Genomic DNA, 15,658 nt, shown 5'->3' on the forward strand with positions numbered 1-15,658 from the left:
CTGCAGGTGCGGCCCCCGTGCAGTTCCGGGGGGCTGGGGTCTTCTGAGGAGGCCCCTCCCGTAGTTGGCACCCAGCCCAGCCCTGCGACTAGCAGGCCGCGCACCTACCTGGTCTCGCTCCTTACGGACACCTTGTTACTCAAAAACTCGGTCCTTACAGCTCTGACCTTTTATGTTGTTTTAAGCGGCCCGTGGCCTTAAAGTTGTGGAGTATTAGAAGGCCTTAAAAAGGATGGCAGAGGGTCAGATTTTTAATACAGGAATGTTAGACCCACATACACAGGCATCCGTTTATCTCATGATTTTGTTGAAAGATGATTCTAGCTTGTACTAAAAAACAAACAAACTAACTAATTAGAGATAATGTTACCACGTTTGGTGTTTGAAGGAATCTTAAAGAAGGTAGGCCCAGCAGTCTTGTCTTTGCCTCTTGAGAAAATATTCCTGGGCACTGCTTGGGGGCGGGGCTCAGAGGGAACCGGACCAACACCTGAATTGAATTTTAGCTAGTGACTCTGATGAAACAAAATTCTGAGCTCTTACTTTAGGCCAGGGACTTAGCTCAGTGGTCGCACCTGCCTTGCAAGTGCAAGGTCCTGAATTCAATCCCCGGTACCAAAAAAACTAAAGAACCAACTTTAATGTTTACCCTGGTAGAGCAAGTGCTTAGCATGACTGCTGAGACCCTGGGTTTGGTCCCCAGGAAGGAGCGGCAGCTGTGTCTGTGTTTGGGGGTGTTAAACCAAACTGAGCTCCTAAGGTGGTTAAAGAACACTTCTGATAATTGAAGAAACAGAATAATTCCACAAGAAATAGAAAAAGAAATTATGGCTCTTTTTAAGAAAGGTTTTTGTTTTGTCTTTTGCCTTAGATAAATTTGTATGAATTGTCCTTTATTATCACTTTCCCATATTAAGGTGACTGACTGTATCAAACCTGAGTGCTCACTTCTGATCAGAAATCTAAAAAGAGTTTTAGGATTTTTGTTTGGCTTGATGAATGCCTTCTTTTTTAAAAATAAATTAGACCTAGACTTTGAATCACCAAGAGAAGTGAAGTACAGTATCTCGATGTTTGGGCTCAGTGGTAGAGAACTCTTGCCTAGCAAGTATGAGGCCCCTAGGTTCCATCTCCATGCTGGGGGAAAAAATCAGTGTTTGTTGGCATGATACACATTTTCTTTTCCTTTTTTTTTTCCATTGAGTTCATTGGTACTTTTTAGGTATACAGTACAATTACATTCATCATTGGGATGTTGTACCTTTATAGGACAGATCTTGGTTCTTGTTTTTTTCCCCATACCCCTGCCCTCCCTTCAACTCCTCCACCCTTCCCTATTTACAAAGACTTGGTTTCCATTTTTTCCTTTTCTCATATTTTTCCTTTTCCCTTTTTTCCTTTACCCTACCCTTCCCACTTCCCCTACACCTTTAGCCCTTTCCTTCCTATTTCACGTACTCGTTTATAAATTTGAATCTTACTTACACTTTGTTTTTCACACCAGAGAAACTATTTGGTACTTACACATGTGTGTCCTATTTATTGTACTTAAGAGTATGTCCTCAATATGCATCCATTTTTCTATAAATGACTCTGGTTTCTCATTCTTTTTGTTTTATTTTGCTTTTTTGGTACCAGGAATTGAACTCAGGTCCTTGTGCTTGCGAGGCAGGCGTCGGAACCACTGAGCTAAATCCCCGGCCCTAGTTTCTCATTCTTTATGGCTGAGTAGTACTCCATTTTATAGAAAAAACACATCTTTTTCCAGTCTCATATTTTTTCTTTTCCCTTCTTTCCTTTCCCCTACCCTTCCCACTTCCCCTACACTGTCATATAAGGGAACATGAGACACTATGAGCTGTACAAGAACCATGAGAAAAGCTAAAATGAAGTAAAACAAATTTCTTCAGCTTCCCCAAGTGAAAAATAAGCAAACAAATTCAGTAAAATTTTAAGTAATTTCAAAAATATTGAAAGTTTTGACTTTGAACTTAGAAATGCCCAAGACATTACTGCTGAATTCTTAAGAGTAAAATAGCTGTTTTCTTGAATTGTTTCGCAAAACAGAATACAATATTCAACACAACCAGAGATGAATTCAAGCTAGTCTTGTCAAGCACAAGGACCTGAGTGCAATCGCCGGTACCAAAAAAAAAACTAGTCTTGTCAACACTAATGCAAATATATGGAAAGCTATAATTAAAAATAAGGGAGCATGAGACACTATGAGCTGTACAAGAACCATGTATTAAACATGTCAATTACATCCAGAATGAGCTACGACCCTTCACTAAGAGTAAATTTCATTTAACTGTGGCTTTAGAGATGACAATTTGTATAAACATTTTAATTTCAAGAGTAATAATACATGGCAACTTTCCAACAGGAAAGAAAATCTTAACATGCTTGTAACACTTAAAATTCATCATAGATTTTTTCCATCATAAATTATTAAATAAAAATTACTAACTGTGTTTGTTTGTTTGGTGGGGGAAGACAGAGTCTTGCTAAGTAGTCCAGGCTGGCCTTGGACTCACTATGTAGCCCAGGATGACCTCAGACTTACAGCAATCCTCCCGCCTCAGCCTCCTGAGTGCTGGGATTATGGTTGTATGCCACCACGCCCAGCTCTAATAGCTTTTTGTAGTCATATCCTGGGTTATGGTGAGCTATTTACCATTGGACATGTCTGGTGTCAAAGTCAAAAAGGAAGGTACTGGCCTGGTAGTATATTTGGGGGATCCTGATATTTTTGAGTTCTTTATATATTCTAGATAATAGTCCTTTGAGGAGCAGCTGGTAAAATTTTTTTCCCACATTATAGTTTGTCTCTTAGCTCTGTTGGTGGTTTTTCTTGCAGTGCAGAAGCTTTTTAATAAGATGAAATCCCAGTTGTTGATTCTTTGTGCTAGCTCCCGTGCCATTAAGGATTTATTCATAAAGTCTTTTCCTATGCCAATGTCTTCGAGAGTTCTACCTGACTTATCTTCGAGCAAGTTTACTGTTTGTTTTAATATTTAGATCTTTAATCCCCTTGGATTTTAGTTTGGTGCGTTGTGAAAGATAAGGGTCATGGTACACATTTTCTTAGGGAAAATCTCCCAGTAGGACTGAACAGACCTCACGTCAAAACTTTCAATATATTTGAAATTACTTAAAATTTTACTGGATTTGTTTGCTTAGTTTTCACTTGGGGAAGCTGAGGAAATTTGTTTTATTTCATTTTAGCTTTTCTCAGCTCCTTTGCTGAGATTGACATTTTTTATCATTTAAATTCATCCTGTTTAGCAAAGTTTGGACCTTACTGTTAAAAATTTAACTGCTTTGGAAAAGGTGAGAAGAAGGGAGGTTAAATTGTTTGAACACAGACAATGAGTGTGGAAGGAATCCAGGATGTTGTAGGGTGTAGATGAAGTCTGGGAATTGTCACCGTCATTTTCTGATGTCCTTTGACCGTGCCTCTGCATTCTTGTAGATCGGTTGCTTCAAAGATTGATTTCTTATTCAGAAGCACTCCAGATCTGCTAATTTTGAGAAAAACTGAAGGATAGATGATCTGAAAATAAAGTTGTTGGGTAGGAAAAATGCATTCAGGGTAGCACTTTTTGGTTTACCTTCACTTTCTCTGTGGAATACTGTGTTCTGTCTACTTCCTCTGTTCCCCCCCATTAAGTTTATCAGTACATTTAAAGCAAACAATACAGTTATATTTATCATTGGGATCTTGTACCTTTACATGGTATATCTTGGTTCTTTTTTTTTTTTCTGAACCGGGGATTGGACTCGGGACCTTTTGCTTGCAAGGCAGGCGGTAGAACCAGTGAGCTAAATCCCGGACCCTTCCTCTGTTATTTTCAAAGCTTGTAGTCCATCTGAGATTTAGAGATAGCAACTCTACAGAATTTGAGAAAAAGCTAGTAATGAAAGGCTGTTTATTATTAAATCGTAGTCACTGCCCATATTTAGTATCTCTTAAGTGCTTCTCTCACTTTAGCACTTTGGTTTACATTTTGCCAGAACAGCAGGACATGTGATACTATTTGTCAGCTCATACTTTAACATTGACACCCCCCCCATACACACACATCAGGGATTGAACTCAGAACCTTGCGCTTGCTTGTGTGGAACCACTAAACTAAATCCCAGGCTATACTGATGTGTTTAAAAGAAATCATGTTGATAACTTAATTAGAAAATAGAAGGTAACAAAATAAAGTTATTAATTTCTAGCTAAATATTATTGACTACATAGGGCTCTAAGCTTTTTTTGTTTTGTTTTTTGTTTTTTTTGGCTCTGTTAAGCATTTTTGACAGGCCAGATAATAATTGTTACTTGAAAATAAGCACCAAGCTGAGAATTTGCCGTGGTTCTTACCAGAAGAATTGAAAAAATTAAGGTCTTATAAGTGTTATCCATCAAATAGTACTAGATGTATGCCCCTCTGCAGTATAGTACTCTATGCCTTGGCAAATGTACTTTACAAAATATAGAGACTCTTTGACCCATATACTGTGTATTTTTAATATTATTTACTTACCGTAATGATCTTTGAACTTCCACAACTAACTTTATTTTTCCTCCTAACAGATGCGGCATTCTAAACGAACTCACTGCCCTGATTGGGATAGCAGGGAAAGTTGGGGACATGATAACTACTGTGGAAGTCACAAACGGAAGAGGAGATCTCACAGTAGTACACAGGAGAACAGGCATTGTAAACCACATCACCAGTTTAAAGAATCTGATTGGTAAATTATTCTTGAACTTAGTAGCATTTTAGTTAAACTAGTTTTAACAGTTTATCATTTCATTAATAGCTTTCATGTGTCAGATTATTTTACATTTCAGTCAACATTCATTCGAAAACACTAATTAGGTGATATTATAGGCCAAAGCTCTAGCGGTGAATAAAACAAAGTTCTTATTTTCATATAGCTAAGTCTGTCAGGGTGTGGGAGAGATAGCTGATCAGTAAGCAAATGAAAAATGAATTTGGGGGTAGGGGCACTAAGTGGTAGAGCACTTGCCTAGCATGTGTAAAGCTTTGCTTCCATCTCCAGCACCGGTTATTGAGCTCTGGCTGCTAATAACGTAGCTGGGAAGATAAAACACACACACACAAAAATACTGAATGGTTATAATAGAATGTCCTATGACTATATTTAATTTGTACATAGGAGGAGATATGTATGTTATTGGAGTGGGGACTTAATTCCGATGAAAAAAGCAGCATGTACTATTTGGGAATGTTAAAGTGTATTGGGGATTAGTACTTACATTTATGTTTTACAGATTATATTTATAGAGTAGGACCAATGGATATATTGGATTTTTTAGAAGCTTTATTCTGTAAGCTCTTTCTTTACAAAGGTAGTTACTTTGTATTACTAGTTATTTAGGAAAGAGCTTCAATAAAAATTTACAGTTGCATGTGTCCTGTTGTATTATATTCTTACTGGTATAAAATTTGGAGGTAATACTAGAAAACACGAGAGGATAGGTAAGTAGTGTGTCATTCATTTTGTCTTCCATTAGTTTTCTTTTCTCATTTCATTTGGTTGGTTCTGTTATTTACTCCTTGTTTGTACAAATGTCCCATTGGGACTGTTAATCACAATACTTCAAAATTAGCTAGCTGGTTACTATAAATAACAGTACGTAGGCAGGGGATTTAGCTCAGTGGTTCTGCTGCCTGCTCTGCAAGTGCAAGGACCAGAGTTTGATCCTGGTACAAAAAACAAACAAAAAACAGTATGTAACTTTTTTCCCTTCTTCATGCTAAAACAGACTTGTTCTTCTAAATAGTGAGGTTGTTTGTTTGTTTGTTTGGTGGGGGAAGACAGAGTCTTGCTAAGTAGTCCAGGCTGGCCTTGGACTCACTGTGTAGCCCAGGATGACCTCAAACTTACAGCAATCCTCCCGCCTCAGCCTCCTAAGTGCTGCGATTATGGCTGTATGCCACCACGCCCAGCTTAATAGCTTTTTGTAGTCAGTGCAGACTAGTCCAGTGTCAATCAAACATCCCATAAGGGGAAGGTTATAGCAGGATTTTAAGAACAGAGCTAATAAAAAAAACAACAAACAGCTAATTAATGTACACTATAAAAATAACATTTGTATTCTAATTTTAATAAGCACAAAATGCTCCAAAGCTTGACATCATAGTAGTCATTATTCATAAGTTTACTATACATTGTATATGTATCAAGGAAGTGATTTGAGTGAATAGTTTGTTATATTCAACTTTACTGCATAAAAATACAATCTGAGTTAGTCTAGTTAACTACCAGGCCAGTACCTTCCTTTTTGACTTTGACACCAGACATGTCCAATGGTAAATTGCTCACCATAACCCAGGATACTTAATAGTTTTTTTTCAAAGATTAAAAACTATGAGGATAGTTTTTATAAAATAGTAGAAAATTGAAAATGCAGAAAAGTTTAAGAAAGTACCCTTGGGAGGATACTAGTGCTCCATTATGTGGATGTAAATTATTTCTGATTTGTTTTTAAAAATACCTTTGTAGGGCTGGGGATTTAATGCAGCAGCACAGCACCTGCCTCACAAGCACAAGGTCTTAAGTTTGACCCCTGGTATGAAAAAAAAAACCTTTGTATACAAGTTTTTGCCTCTGATTATTTCCTGAAAACAGACTTCAAGAGGCATTTTCAAATTAAAGTGTGTAAACTGCTAAAAGACTTTACTGTGCATTTACATTATACCAGATTCTGTTTCTGTAATATACTTTTTTATGCACTGATTGCTCAAAATTCATAGTACTTTGTTTTAGTTTGAACTTTAAAATTTCTAGGTATTTTGTTCACTGTCATATATTTATGAACCATTTGAACTTAAAAATCTTAATTTTTTCTATTAAAGTATATATATTTTTACTTAGATAAAAGCTTTGCATTGTGTGTTATTTTAACCCATTGTCACATATGTTGCAGAATATTGTTTCTGAGTAATCTTTGGCATAGTTTATGAATTGGTCACACAGGCTTAATGTGTTCTGGACACTATATTGTAATGAGTGGCTGTAAAAGCCACCTTTATATATTAAGGTCAGAATTCTTACAAAATACCAGTCTTTTTTGTTTTTAATACTGGGGATCAAACTCGGATCCTTGTGCTTCCTAGGCAGGTGGCAGAACCACTGAGCTAAATCCCTGGCCCCCAAAATATCTAGCCTTAAAACTATTGACTCTCTAACTTTATCATGAATAGTATGTTTAAAATGCAGATTATCACATTTAGATTTAGTAAGCATGACATGGTCCCAGGAATGTCATTTTAAGTAAGAACTCCATATTTGATTGATTGATTGGTACTGGGGATCAAATTGATGTTTTTATTAAATTGACCATCTTTTAAGAAACACTCCCTACCCTTATCTCTTCTCAGCTAGAGAATAGGTCTGTCTGTAATCCCCTGGGTGACAGTTGCTCTTCTTGGAATTGTCTGCTTTTTCTTAAGTACACAAATCCATTAAGCCTTTGTGGCTTAAAGTCCTATAAAAATATACAATAGTAATGTGTCATTGTTCTCCCTTGGAATTTTTTATTTTTCACTTTGCACAATCTGGCTTCCCTTTAAGATACAACTCTTTATTTCTGGTCTTTTTTGTGAATTCTTTCCTGACCATTATAAACATTGATTTTATTCTTTTCTCTGACTCTAAGCGCTCATATGCACCTTTTCAGCATTTCTTGCATTGTTGAATTTTATTTTTATGGGAATACGGTAATCTCACATTGTTCATTATTTGTTGGTGGGGACTTTGCCTTATATAATTTTTTTTAAGTCCCACAGGACCCGTGTGGAAATAAAAATGAATGTCTATATCCTCATTAGTTTTGACCATTTTAAAGGTTGGGCCTTCAATGAATGAATGAATGAATTTATTTATTTATTTAAAAAATTTTTTGAGACAGGATCTTGCTTTATAGATCAGGCTGGCCCCAAACTCGCTGTCTAGTCCTGGCTGGCCTCAAACTCAAATGATCCTTCTGCCTCAGCCTTCCGAGTGCTGACAATGAATATTTTAAAAAATTAAATCAGTCTGTTCATTCTGTCTACCTTGTTCATAGCCTGTTTATATTATCTCTAAGCTTTGATCATTGGTCATTATAGATTGAAAGGTCCTCATCTTTTTAGTGTGCTCATAGTATTGCATCACCTTGTGTTTTTTTTAATTCTATAAATTGCTTTTGGATGAAGAGCAGCTCCAATTTCATATGGTATTCTAACTAAAGATTATTAGTGTTTTTTCTGATTTTTGGACTTTCATGGAAGGGATTTCTTAAATAATTAAACAGGATCCCCTTGACTGATAATTTCTATTTGTGGAGATCTCTGACTTAGACCCTAGATCAGCTAACCTAAACCCATAGACTTAACCCTAAATATAGTTATCCAGGGGCTAGAACTTAGACTGACACACTGGGAGATGGAAAGGGTGCTTGCATCTCCAGCCTGAATTAGATGACTGCTTTGTTGATGGTAGTTTTAAGGAATGTTTCTCTTTTGTTTCTGCCTCAAGCAGCACCCTGGGGAAAACAAAGACAACATAACTCTGGGGAATGTAAAAGGGTTGGTTAGGGCAATGTAGGCAACATCTGTCACTCCATTGCTTGTCAGGATTATTTTAGCCGATTTGTCTGACTGGGCAGGTGTCCCCTCTCTCCCTCAGTGCTCCATGTGCATCCCTCTTGAAGCTTCGCACTCTGTTGAAGAGGACACTCATCCCAGGTAGAGAGGGGGACGGGAAGCTGGGCCAATTGAATCTGTCCTTTTTTTTCCACTATCAGATCAAGGCTGTTTAATTGGGATCCATTGACTTCCTAAGGTCAATAAACTCTATCTGTGAAATTACTTGCTAAGTTTTGTTTATGCATTTATGTGTGTTTCCTTGAGGAAAAGGGTCCATAGCTTTCATTCGATTCTGGAGGGATCTGTGGATCCAAGTGCAGTGACACTTAGATAAAGCTGTTTTCTGTTGTGTTCGTGTATTTCTCAAGCAGGATTAACAGGAAATTAGAAATACAAAGGAAAGTTGGGTGGTGGGACTTTTGTCATCCTAGGTAAGCAGTTACAGCATCTCTTTCTCATTTGCAAGGAATATATTTTAGATGTCTTCAGCACACTACATACCCCTCCAAAGCTATGTTTTCTTTTCAAGCAAGAGTAACAGAAGGCTAGACTTAGGGAAGAGGTGATATATAGAGGAAGTAATGTAATAGGTTTGAAAATGTCTCATTTTTTGTCAAGAATGTGCTTTATAACCATGGTGTATCAGTGATCTTCATGCACTTACCAGTAAAAGGGCTGGAATGGATTTAAGGCTCTTTCTATCTCGAATTCACTTTTCATGGAAGAATTTTCTGTGTGCTGAGATATCTAAAATGCATTTATATTAAAAGAGAAAGGAATCCTGTTTTGCCTGCCTCTGATTGTAAATGGCTCTACCAAAAAGGAAAGGACTGATGAATTTCAAAAGAGCAGTTTTGTGAATTTTTGCTTTTAGCTTTGTCCAGAAGGTAGAAGAGCACTTAAGCAAACACTAAACATAATTTGACTCAAGCTTTGTTCCTTGATATGAAGTGCTTGACTGCAGTTTTATAATGGAAAAATAATGGACCCATTTGCTTGTTGGTTAAAGTTGTTTTGTGAGATACATATAAATTTTAACTCACCAACTTGAATTTTTTTCTGTTATTGAGTTAGCTGTTTAAACCAATAAATCTTGAGTGTTTTATTTGAACCTCATTATTCCACAGTGAAGAGGATAATTTGAACTCCTTTAATGTGTTTGCAGTCATTATTTAGAAGCAAGGTCCTTGAATGAGAGAGATTATCGGGACCGGAGATATGTTGATGAATACAGAAATGACTACTGCGAAGGATACGTTCCTAGACATTATCACAGAGACATTGACAGTGCTTATCGGATCCACTGCAGTAAATCCTCAGTCCAGAGCAGGAGAAGCAGTCCTAAAAGGAAGCATAATAGACACTGTTCAAGCCATCAGTCACATTCGGTATGATTGATTTTGTTTTTAATTTGAGTGAATTCTTATTTGTGTGTAAAAGCTCTTAAGGAGCTGTTAAGTTTCTAGAAGTTTCTTGTTTATGTAATGCTATTTGGAAGTATAGTACTTTAATCCTTAGAGGAAATTTCCACATTCTTAGAGCTGATCTGTGTATTTAATAGTTAGCTTTCACTTGCCCTTGTTGATTCAAATTTTGCAGACCAGGTCATGAGTTTGTTGGTTATAATAAAAATATTATTTTGTGTTCATATATTTGTATGAAAAAAATTAAACACTCATCTTTTCTTTCAACTTAAACTTTTTTTACTTTGAAAGAAATCTTTCCTGATTCTTAGCAACAAATATGGAAGGTTGCACTTAAATGTTAATCTAGGTATACCATAGTTTCACAGTACACTGCATCACTGTGAACAGTTAATTCTGTTGAAATTGTAAAAATGGCTCCTAAATATGAAATGTATTAAAGGTAGCCTTTTTAAAAACCACTCAGACATTTTCATTTGTTTAATGTGTACGCTGGGAATTATTATTTTCTTCCCCAAGTTTTCTTCAGTAAAACTAGCTGTTAATAGATTAAACATTGAAATTAACTAGCCTTTATTTTTCCTTTTTATTTCATTTGTGTATTTAAAAATAATGCTAAATATGAACAATTTCAACTCATCTTGACATTTTAAAACAATTTTTCTGACAAACTAGACATCTCAACTCACAGCATATGCTAGTCATAGCTAGAGTTAAGTAAGTAAATCATGACATTGCATTCTTTAAATTTCAGACTTCAATTAAATCAGTATTTTAAAGAGACAATTGTGTTGTTTTTTTCTATTGCCACTTTAAGTATCTTATCTGAAAATCTGTTCCTTGCCATGTTTTTCTTCTGTAACATAAACTGTGCCCTGTGAATTTCTGGGGACTGAATTTGAAATTGCTCCTGCCAACTGTTCGTGGCCTGGTGCTTATCTGAATGCCTGAATATCTCCCCGCTGAATGAATTGCGTATTCTGCCCTGAATTCACTCTGATATATTGATTGGCTGGACGATCTTGGTGCTGCCCACTTGCCGTTCCAGAAGAGCCACCGAAGGAAAAGATCCAGGAGTATAGAGGATGATGAGGAGGGTCACCTGATCTGTCAAAGTGGAGACGTTCTAAGAGCAAGATGTATAGAATATTTTTCAACACTTTTTAAACTTTGCAGACAGAATAATCTTTTTAAGAATAGTTTGTCAGCGGGGGGCTAAAGAACTCTTCATTGCTTTTTTGTTTTGTTTTTTGTGGGTTTGTTTGTTCTTTTGTATTTCTTCTTTTCTGTAGAATTTAAATATTTCTAAAGTTCCAAATTAATCAGTGGAATTTGAAATTAGAGCAAGAATGATAGCTCTATCTAATTGTTTTTGTAGCAGCTGAAAATAAAATAATTTGAGTGCTGAAACCTTAGTTATGCTTTAATAGAGATCATTTGAAAATATTCCACACTTAAGCATTCATTGTTTGAATAACTAAATAATCTGTACTCGGGTACTTATACTTCCTTTTCTCTCCCTCGCTTTAGATGAAATCGTGGACACTTTGGGTGAAGGGGCGTTTGGCAAAGTTGTAGAGTGCATTGATCATGGCATGTGAGTTCTTTTTCTTTTTTGAATATTCTAAGATTTTTGATGGAGAATAATTTAGATGATATATTTTAAGTGATCATTACATGTTTTCTTGATGTTCAAGGAAATTTCTTAAGATACAATTTATTGGGAAGCTGAGGCAGGAGGATCACTGTAAGTTCGAGACCATCCTAGGCTACATAGTGAGTTCTTGGTCAGGCTCAACTACATAGTGAGACCCTGTCTCAAAAAAACAACAAAAAAATTATTTACCGTGACTGTGAATTGGTTTTGTTTTTTGCTTTTGTGGCTTTAGTGAGGTGTTTTGAGACAAGGTCTTGCTGTATAGTTCAGGTGGCCTTGATTTCACTGTGTAACTAGCTGGCCTCGAATTCATGGTAATCCTCCTGCCCCAGTCTCCTGAGTTCTGGGATTATAGGCATGTGCCACCATACCCTGCTTTGAGTGTAGATTTTGGTTAGAATGTATTAGATGGAGTTTATTGAAATTAAAAGTGGATTTTCAAGTGAAAAATTGTTTTCCCAGAGTTAAGGCCCATGGCCTTCTGTATGAAATGCATTGCATTGACAGTAAAGCATTTCTAAACTTGTATATTAGAGTTAGTGTTCTTTTCCTTTTCGCTGTTCTTTTTTTGAGACAGGGTCTTGCTGTGTTGCTCAGGTTGACCTTGAACCCGCTGTAACCCAAGCTGGCCTGCAGTGCATTATGCAGCCCATCCTGGCTATATATTCAGGCCTATAAAATAGAAGTCTAAAATCTTTTTCTTCTTTCTTTTTTCAGTGGTATTAGGGATTGAACCCGGGGTTGCATACTGCTTACAAGGTAGACAAGTGCTCTACAGCTGAGCTGAGCCTCCCTGTCTGCTGTGCTGCCCCCTCCTCCCCGTTTAAGGCAGGATCTCACTTAATTGCCTAGGCTGGCCTTGAACTTAAGATCTTTTTGCCTCAGCCTTTGAATAGCCACTCTGGTAATTTCCAGCTTGTTGTAAACTTGAATTTTTAAAGAAAACTTACCCTTGCTTTGTATTTGAGGGAATCTAGGTGGGAATCACTTTATCTCAATTTAAACTTCCTCAGTCTGGGTTTTTAATGATAACACATAAGTTAATAGGCATTACTATTACCAGCTGCTTGGGGTTATATGCTCAGGTCCTTTTGCTTGCCACTGATCAAACCAAAAGATGCCATTTATTCGGTGAAAAGGAAAAAGGCTTTTTTCAAGGCGCACTCCAGGGAGATTAAAGGGCCTCTCCTGCCTCAAACCATCTCTGTGTCCAAAGTGCAAAGGTCTTTTACAGTAAGGAACAGAAAGGAGAAGGGGATACAATGAGACAGAGTTTCATTTTTGCCCTGCTGGTTCCAGAATTAGGACGTATGCTTGGTAATTTAAAATATTTCTTATTAAAGAGCCATACTATAATACTTTCAGCACAAAGTCTTTTCTTAGTAATTCTTAATATATAACTGAGTATCACAGCAGTACAGAGGAAAGAAGTAAGCATGACACCATGGAACCACTTGTCTCTGGCAAGGAGCAGTGGTCTTCCAGGTGGAAAATCTAGGTGTGTGTCACACAGGGTACTATTCACGTGCAGCTGGAGGTGGGCACAAGGTAAGACTGACAATAGGAGTATGGATCAAGAAGTGCAGTTCACGGCCGGGGATTTAGCTCAGTGGTTCCGCCACCTGCCTTGCAAGCGCAAGGACCCAAGTTCCATCCCCAGTACGAGAAAAAAAAAAAGAACTGCAGTTCAGATGAGGACTCAGCTGAAAAGAGCTCAGTGGAAGATCTGACATAAGAAAAGTGATTTGTAAACCCAGAGTGCAGCTCAGCTGCCGCCGAGATCAGGTGAATATAATGGGAGCCCTTCCTTGAGGTGGCAGTCTAACCACCTGCTGGTTTAAGGTTCCACTAATACCTACCAGAAGAGTCAAAAGAGCAAGGATGTCCATAATTGTATCATTTTAATTCAGGCACATAAATTAGAATTATGTATGTCCTTTATTGTTCTTTTAGACCCAGAGTCATGGAGGGGGGATAATGGGAAATGCTTCACTTTTTCAAAACATACATACATGAGCTTGGGATAGAAATAATTTGTTTTATCCTACTGAAGCTGAGAAATTGCATCAGGCCCTTTTCTTTTTGGGGAGGTGGCATTGGGGATTGAACTGAGGACCTTGTGTTTTTGACGCAGACGTCTGCACCACTGAGCTAAATTTTAGCCCTGGCCCTATAGGCCCTTTTCTGTTTTGTTTTGTTTTGTTTTTGCAGTACCAGGGATCGAACTCAGGACTTTGTACTTATAAGATAGGCGCAGTGCCACTGAGCTGAATCCCCAGCCCCAAGCCCTTTTCTTGGTAAATGATATCCCTGTTCTAGCTCAAATTTTCAAAAAGCATTTTTAACATTTTCATTTACCTAACTCAAAATTACTCATCTAAGGTATTCATTACATCTACCTACTTACACAAAATTTAAAATATTTAACAATACATTGCTTCTAGTGTTTTAATCATTGTGCTAGGTTAGATATATAGTTGAGTCCTAATTTATATTTCCCATCAAAGAATTCAAAGTACAGTGGACTTCTCCTTTTTTTCCTATTCTCTGTTTAGATCTGTAGTAATAAGTATGTTATACATGTAAGTGATCATGAAAGGTTTCTAACTTCTTACCGTAACCATCAATATTTCCTCATTATGGCTCTTCTGATGATAATTTTCATAGTTGTAATACCATATTATTTCTGTAACTATCCATCCTGAGAACCTTCCTTGTCCTCCTTGGCTAAATCCTGAAGCCCAAATCCAACCTGCAAAGCCTTGAAGGAATCTTAATGTCATAACTACTTCATCCTTATCATCATTCAGGAACACACTTGATTACATACTTAGCAGTGTTTTATCCTTGGGCTGAGCGTGTAGCTCAGGAGTTGAATGTGCCTAGGATATTCAAGGTCCCAGGTACCACTAAAAAAAGAAACTTTTTATCCTTGAACTTATTTTCATTCTGGTTTTTATAAAGAATATTCTAAATTATCTTTTATTATCACCTTGTCTTCTGCAGCAAAAAAAGTAAACACAAGTTAAATTTTAATAGTGCATGGAAATATTTTTAGACTCAGAAAAGTTGCTGAAATAGTTGAGAGAGTTCCCATAATCCTTCAGCTTGATCTCTTATATGTTAAAACATTTGACAGTCTTTGTTTTATTCTCTGTGTGTACATGTCATAGTTCAAAATTTTCCAGCTAATGTACAGGTTTTAACATTTCATCAGTTGTGTCTTACTAATATTCTTTTAGAATTTCCTAAGACTCAGTTTCTGAATTTTTAACATATTCTAATTAATAGTATTCAGTAGTTCAAATTCTTATATACTTATTACAGTCAAAGTTTATTGAAATGAATCTTTTATTGGGATGGTATTGGCCTATAAAAAATGACTACAGGTATCCATAGAAAATATCTCACTCTTTCCTATTGTCTTTCCCCCCCGCTTTTTGGGGTTTTTTTTTTTTGAGACTGGGTCTTGCTATATAGTTTAGGCTGGCCTTGAACTCACTTATACGTAGTATAAGCTGGCCTCAAACTTGTGGCGAACCTCCTGCCTCAGCCTCCTGAGTGCTGAGACTGCGTGCACCACCATGCCTAGTTCCATATTATTTTTGTATCCATAAACACATATGTGGGAGTAGAAGGTTGCCACAGGTTTTGGTTTGGATTTTTTGGAGCAGTGGTGATACTGATGATTTCACCAGGGCTTTTCACATGTTAGACAAGTGTTCTCTGACTGAGCCACATTTCCAGGCTTGACAGTTTTAACAGTTCTTTTAGTCTTGAGATCAACACCAAATGTGATCATAAGATTATCATCAAAAAACGTGTTGGGCCAGGGATGTAGCTCAGTGGCACTGTGCCTGCCTCTCAAGCGAAAGGTCCTGAGTTTGATCCCTGGTACCGCAAAAGCAAAAAAAAAAAAAAAA

The 15,658-nt window shown here is 37.0% G+C and overlaps 1 protein-coding gene across 3 annotated transcripts in view; it reads left to right on the top strand.

The window, feature by feature from the left end:
• Positions 1–15,658, top strand: part of Clk4 (CDC like kinase 4) — a 24,778-nt gene that overhangs the window by 463 nt on the left and 8,657 nt on the right. Inside the window, exons 1-5 of one of the 3 annotated variants that reach the window (XM_010639819.3) lie at positions 4,673–4,749; positions 8,695–8,753; positions 9,820–10,042; positions 11,127–11,217; positions 11,609–11,675. In XM_010639819.3, coding sequence (XP_010638121.1) covers positions 8,701–8,753; positions 9,820–10,042; positions 11,127–11,217; positions 11,609–11,675 — 434 coding nt within the window. In that variant the 5' untranslated portion in view covers positions 4,673–4,749; positions 8,695–8,700. Of the gene's footprint in view, positions 1–4,588; positions 4,750–8,694; positions 8,754–9,819; positions 10,043–11,126; positions 11,218–11,608; positions 11,676–15,658 lie in introns of those variants that run through there. The other 2 variants (XM_010639818.3, XM_010639820.3) reach the window with 2 other exon arrangements.

The sequence above is a fragment of the Fukomys damarensis genome, unplaced genomic scaffold (genome assembly GCF_012274545.1).
Source record: "Fukomys damarensis isolate Sample0158 unplaced genomic scaffold, DMR_v1.0_HiC HiC_scaffold_9, whole genome shotgun sequence".
Classification (NCBI taxonomy): Eukaryota; Metazoa; Chordata; class Mammalia; order Rodentia; family Bathyergidae; genus Fukomys; species Fukomys damarensis.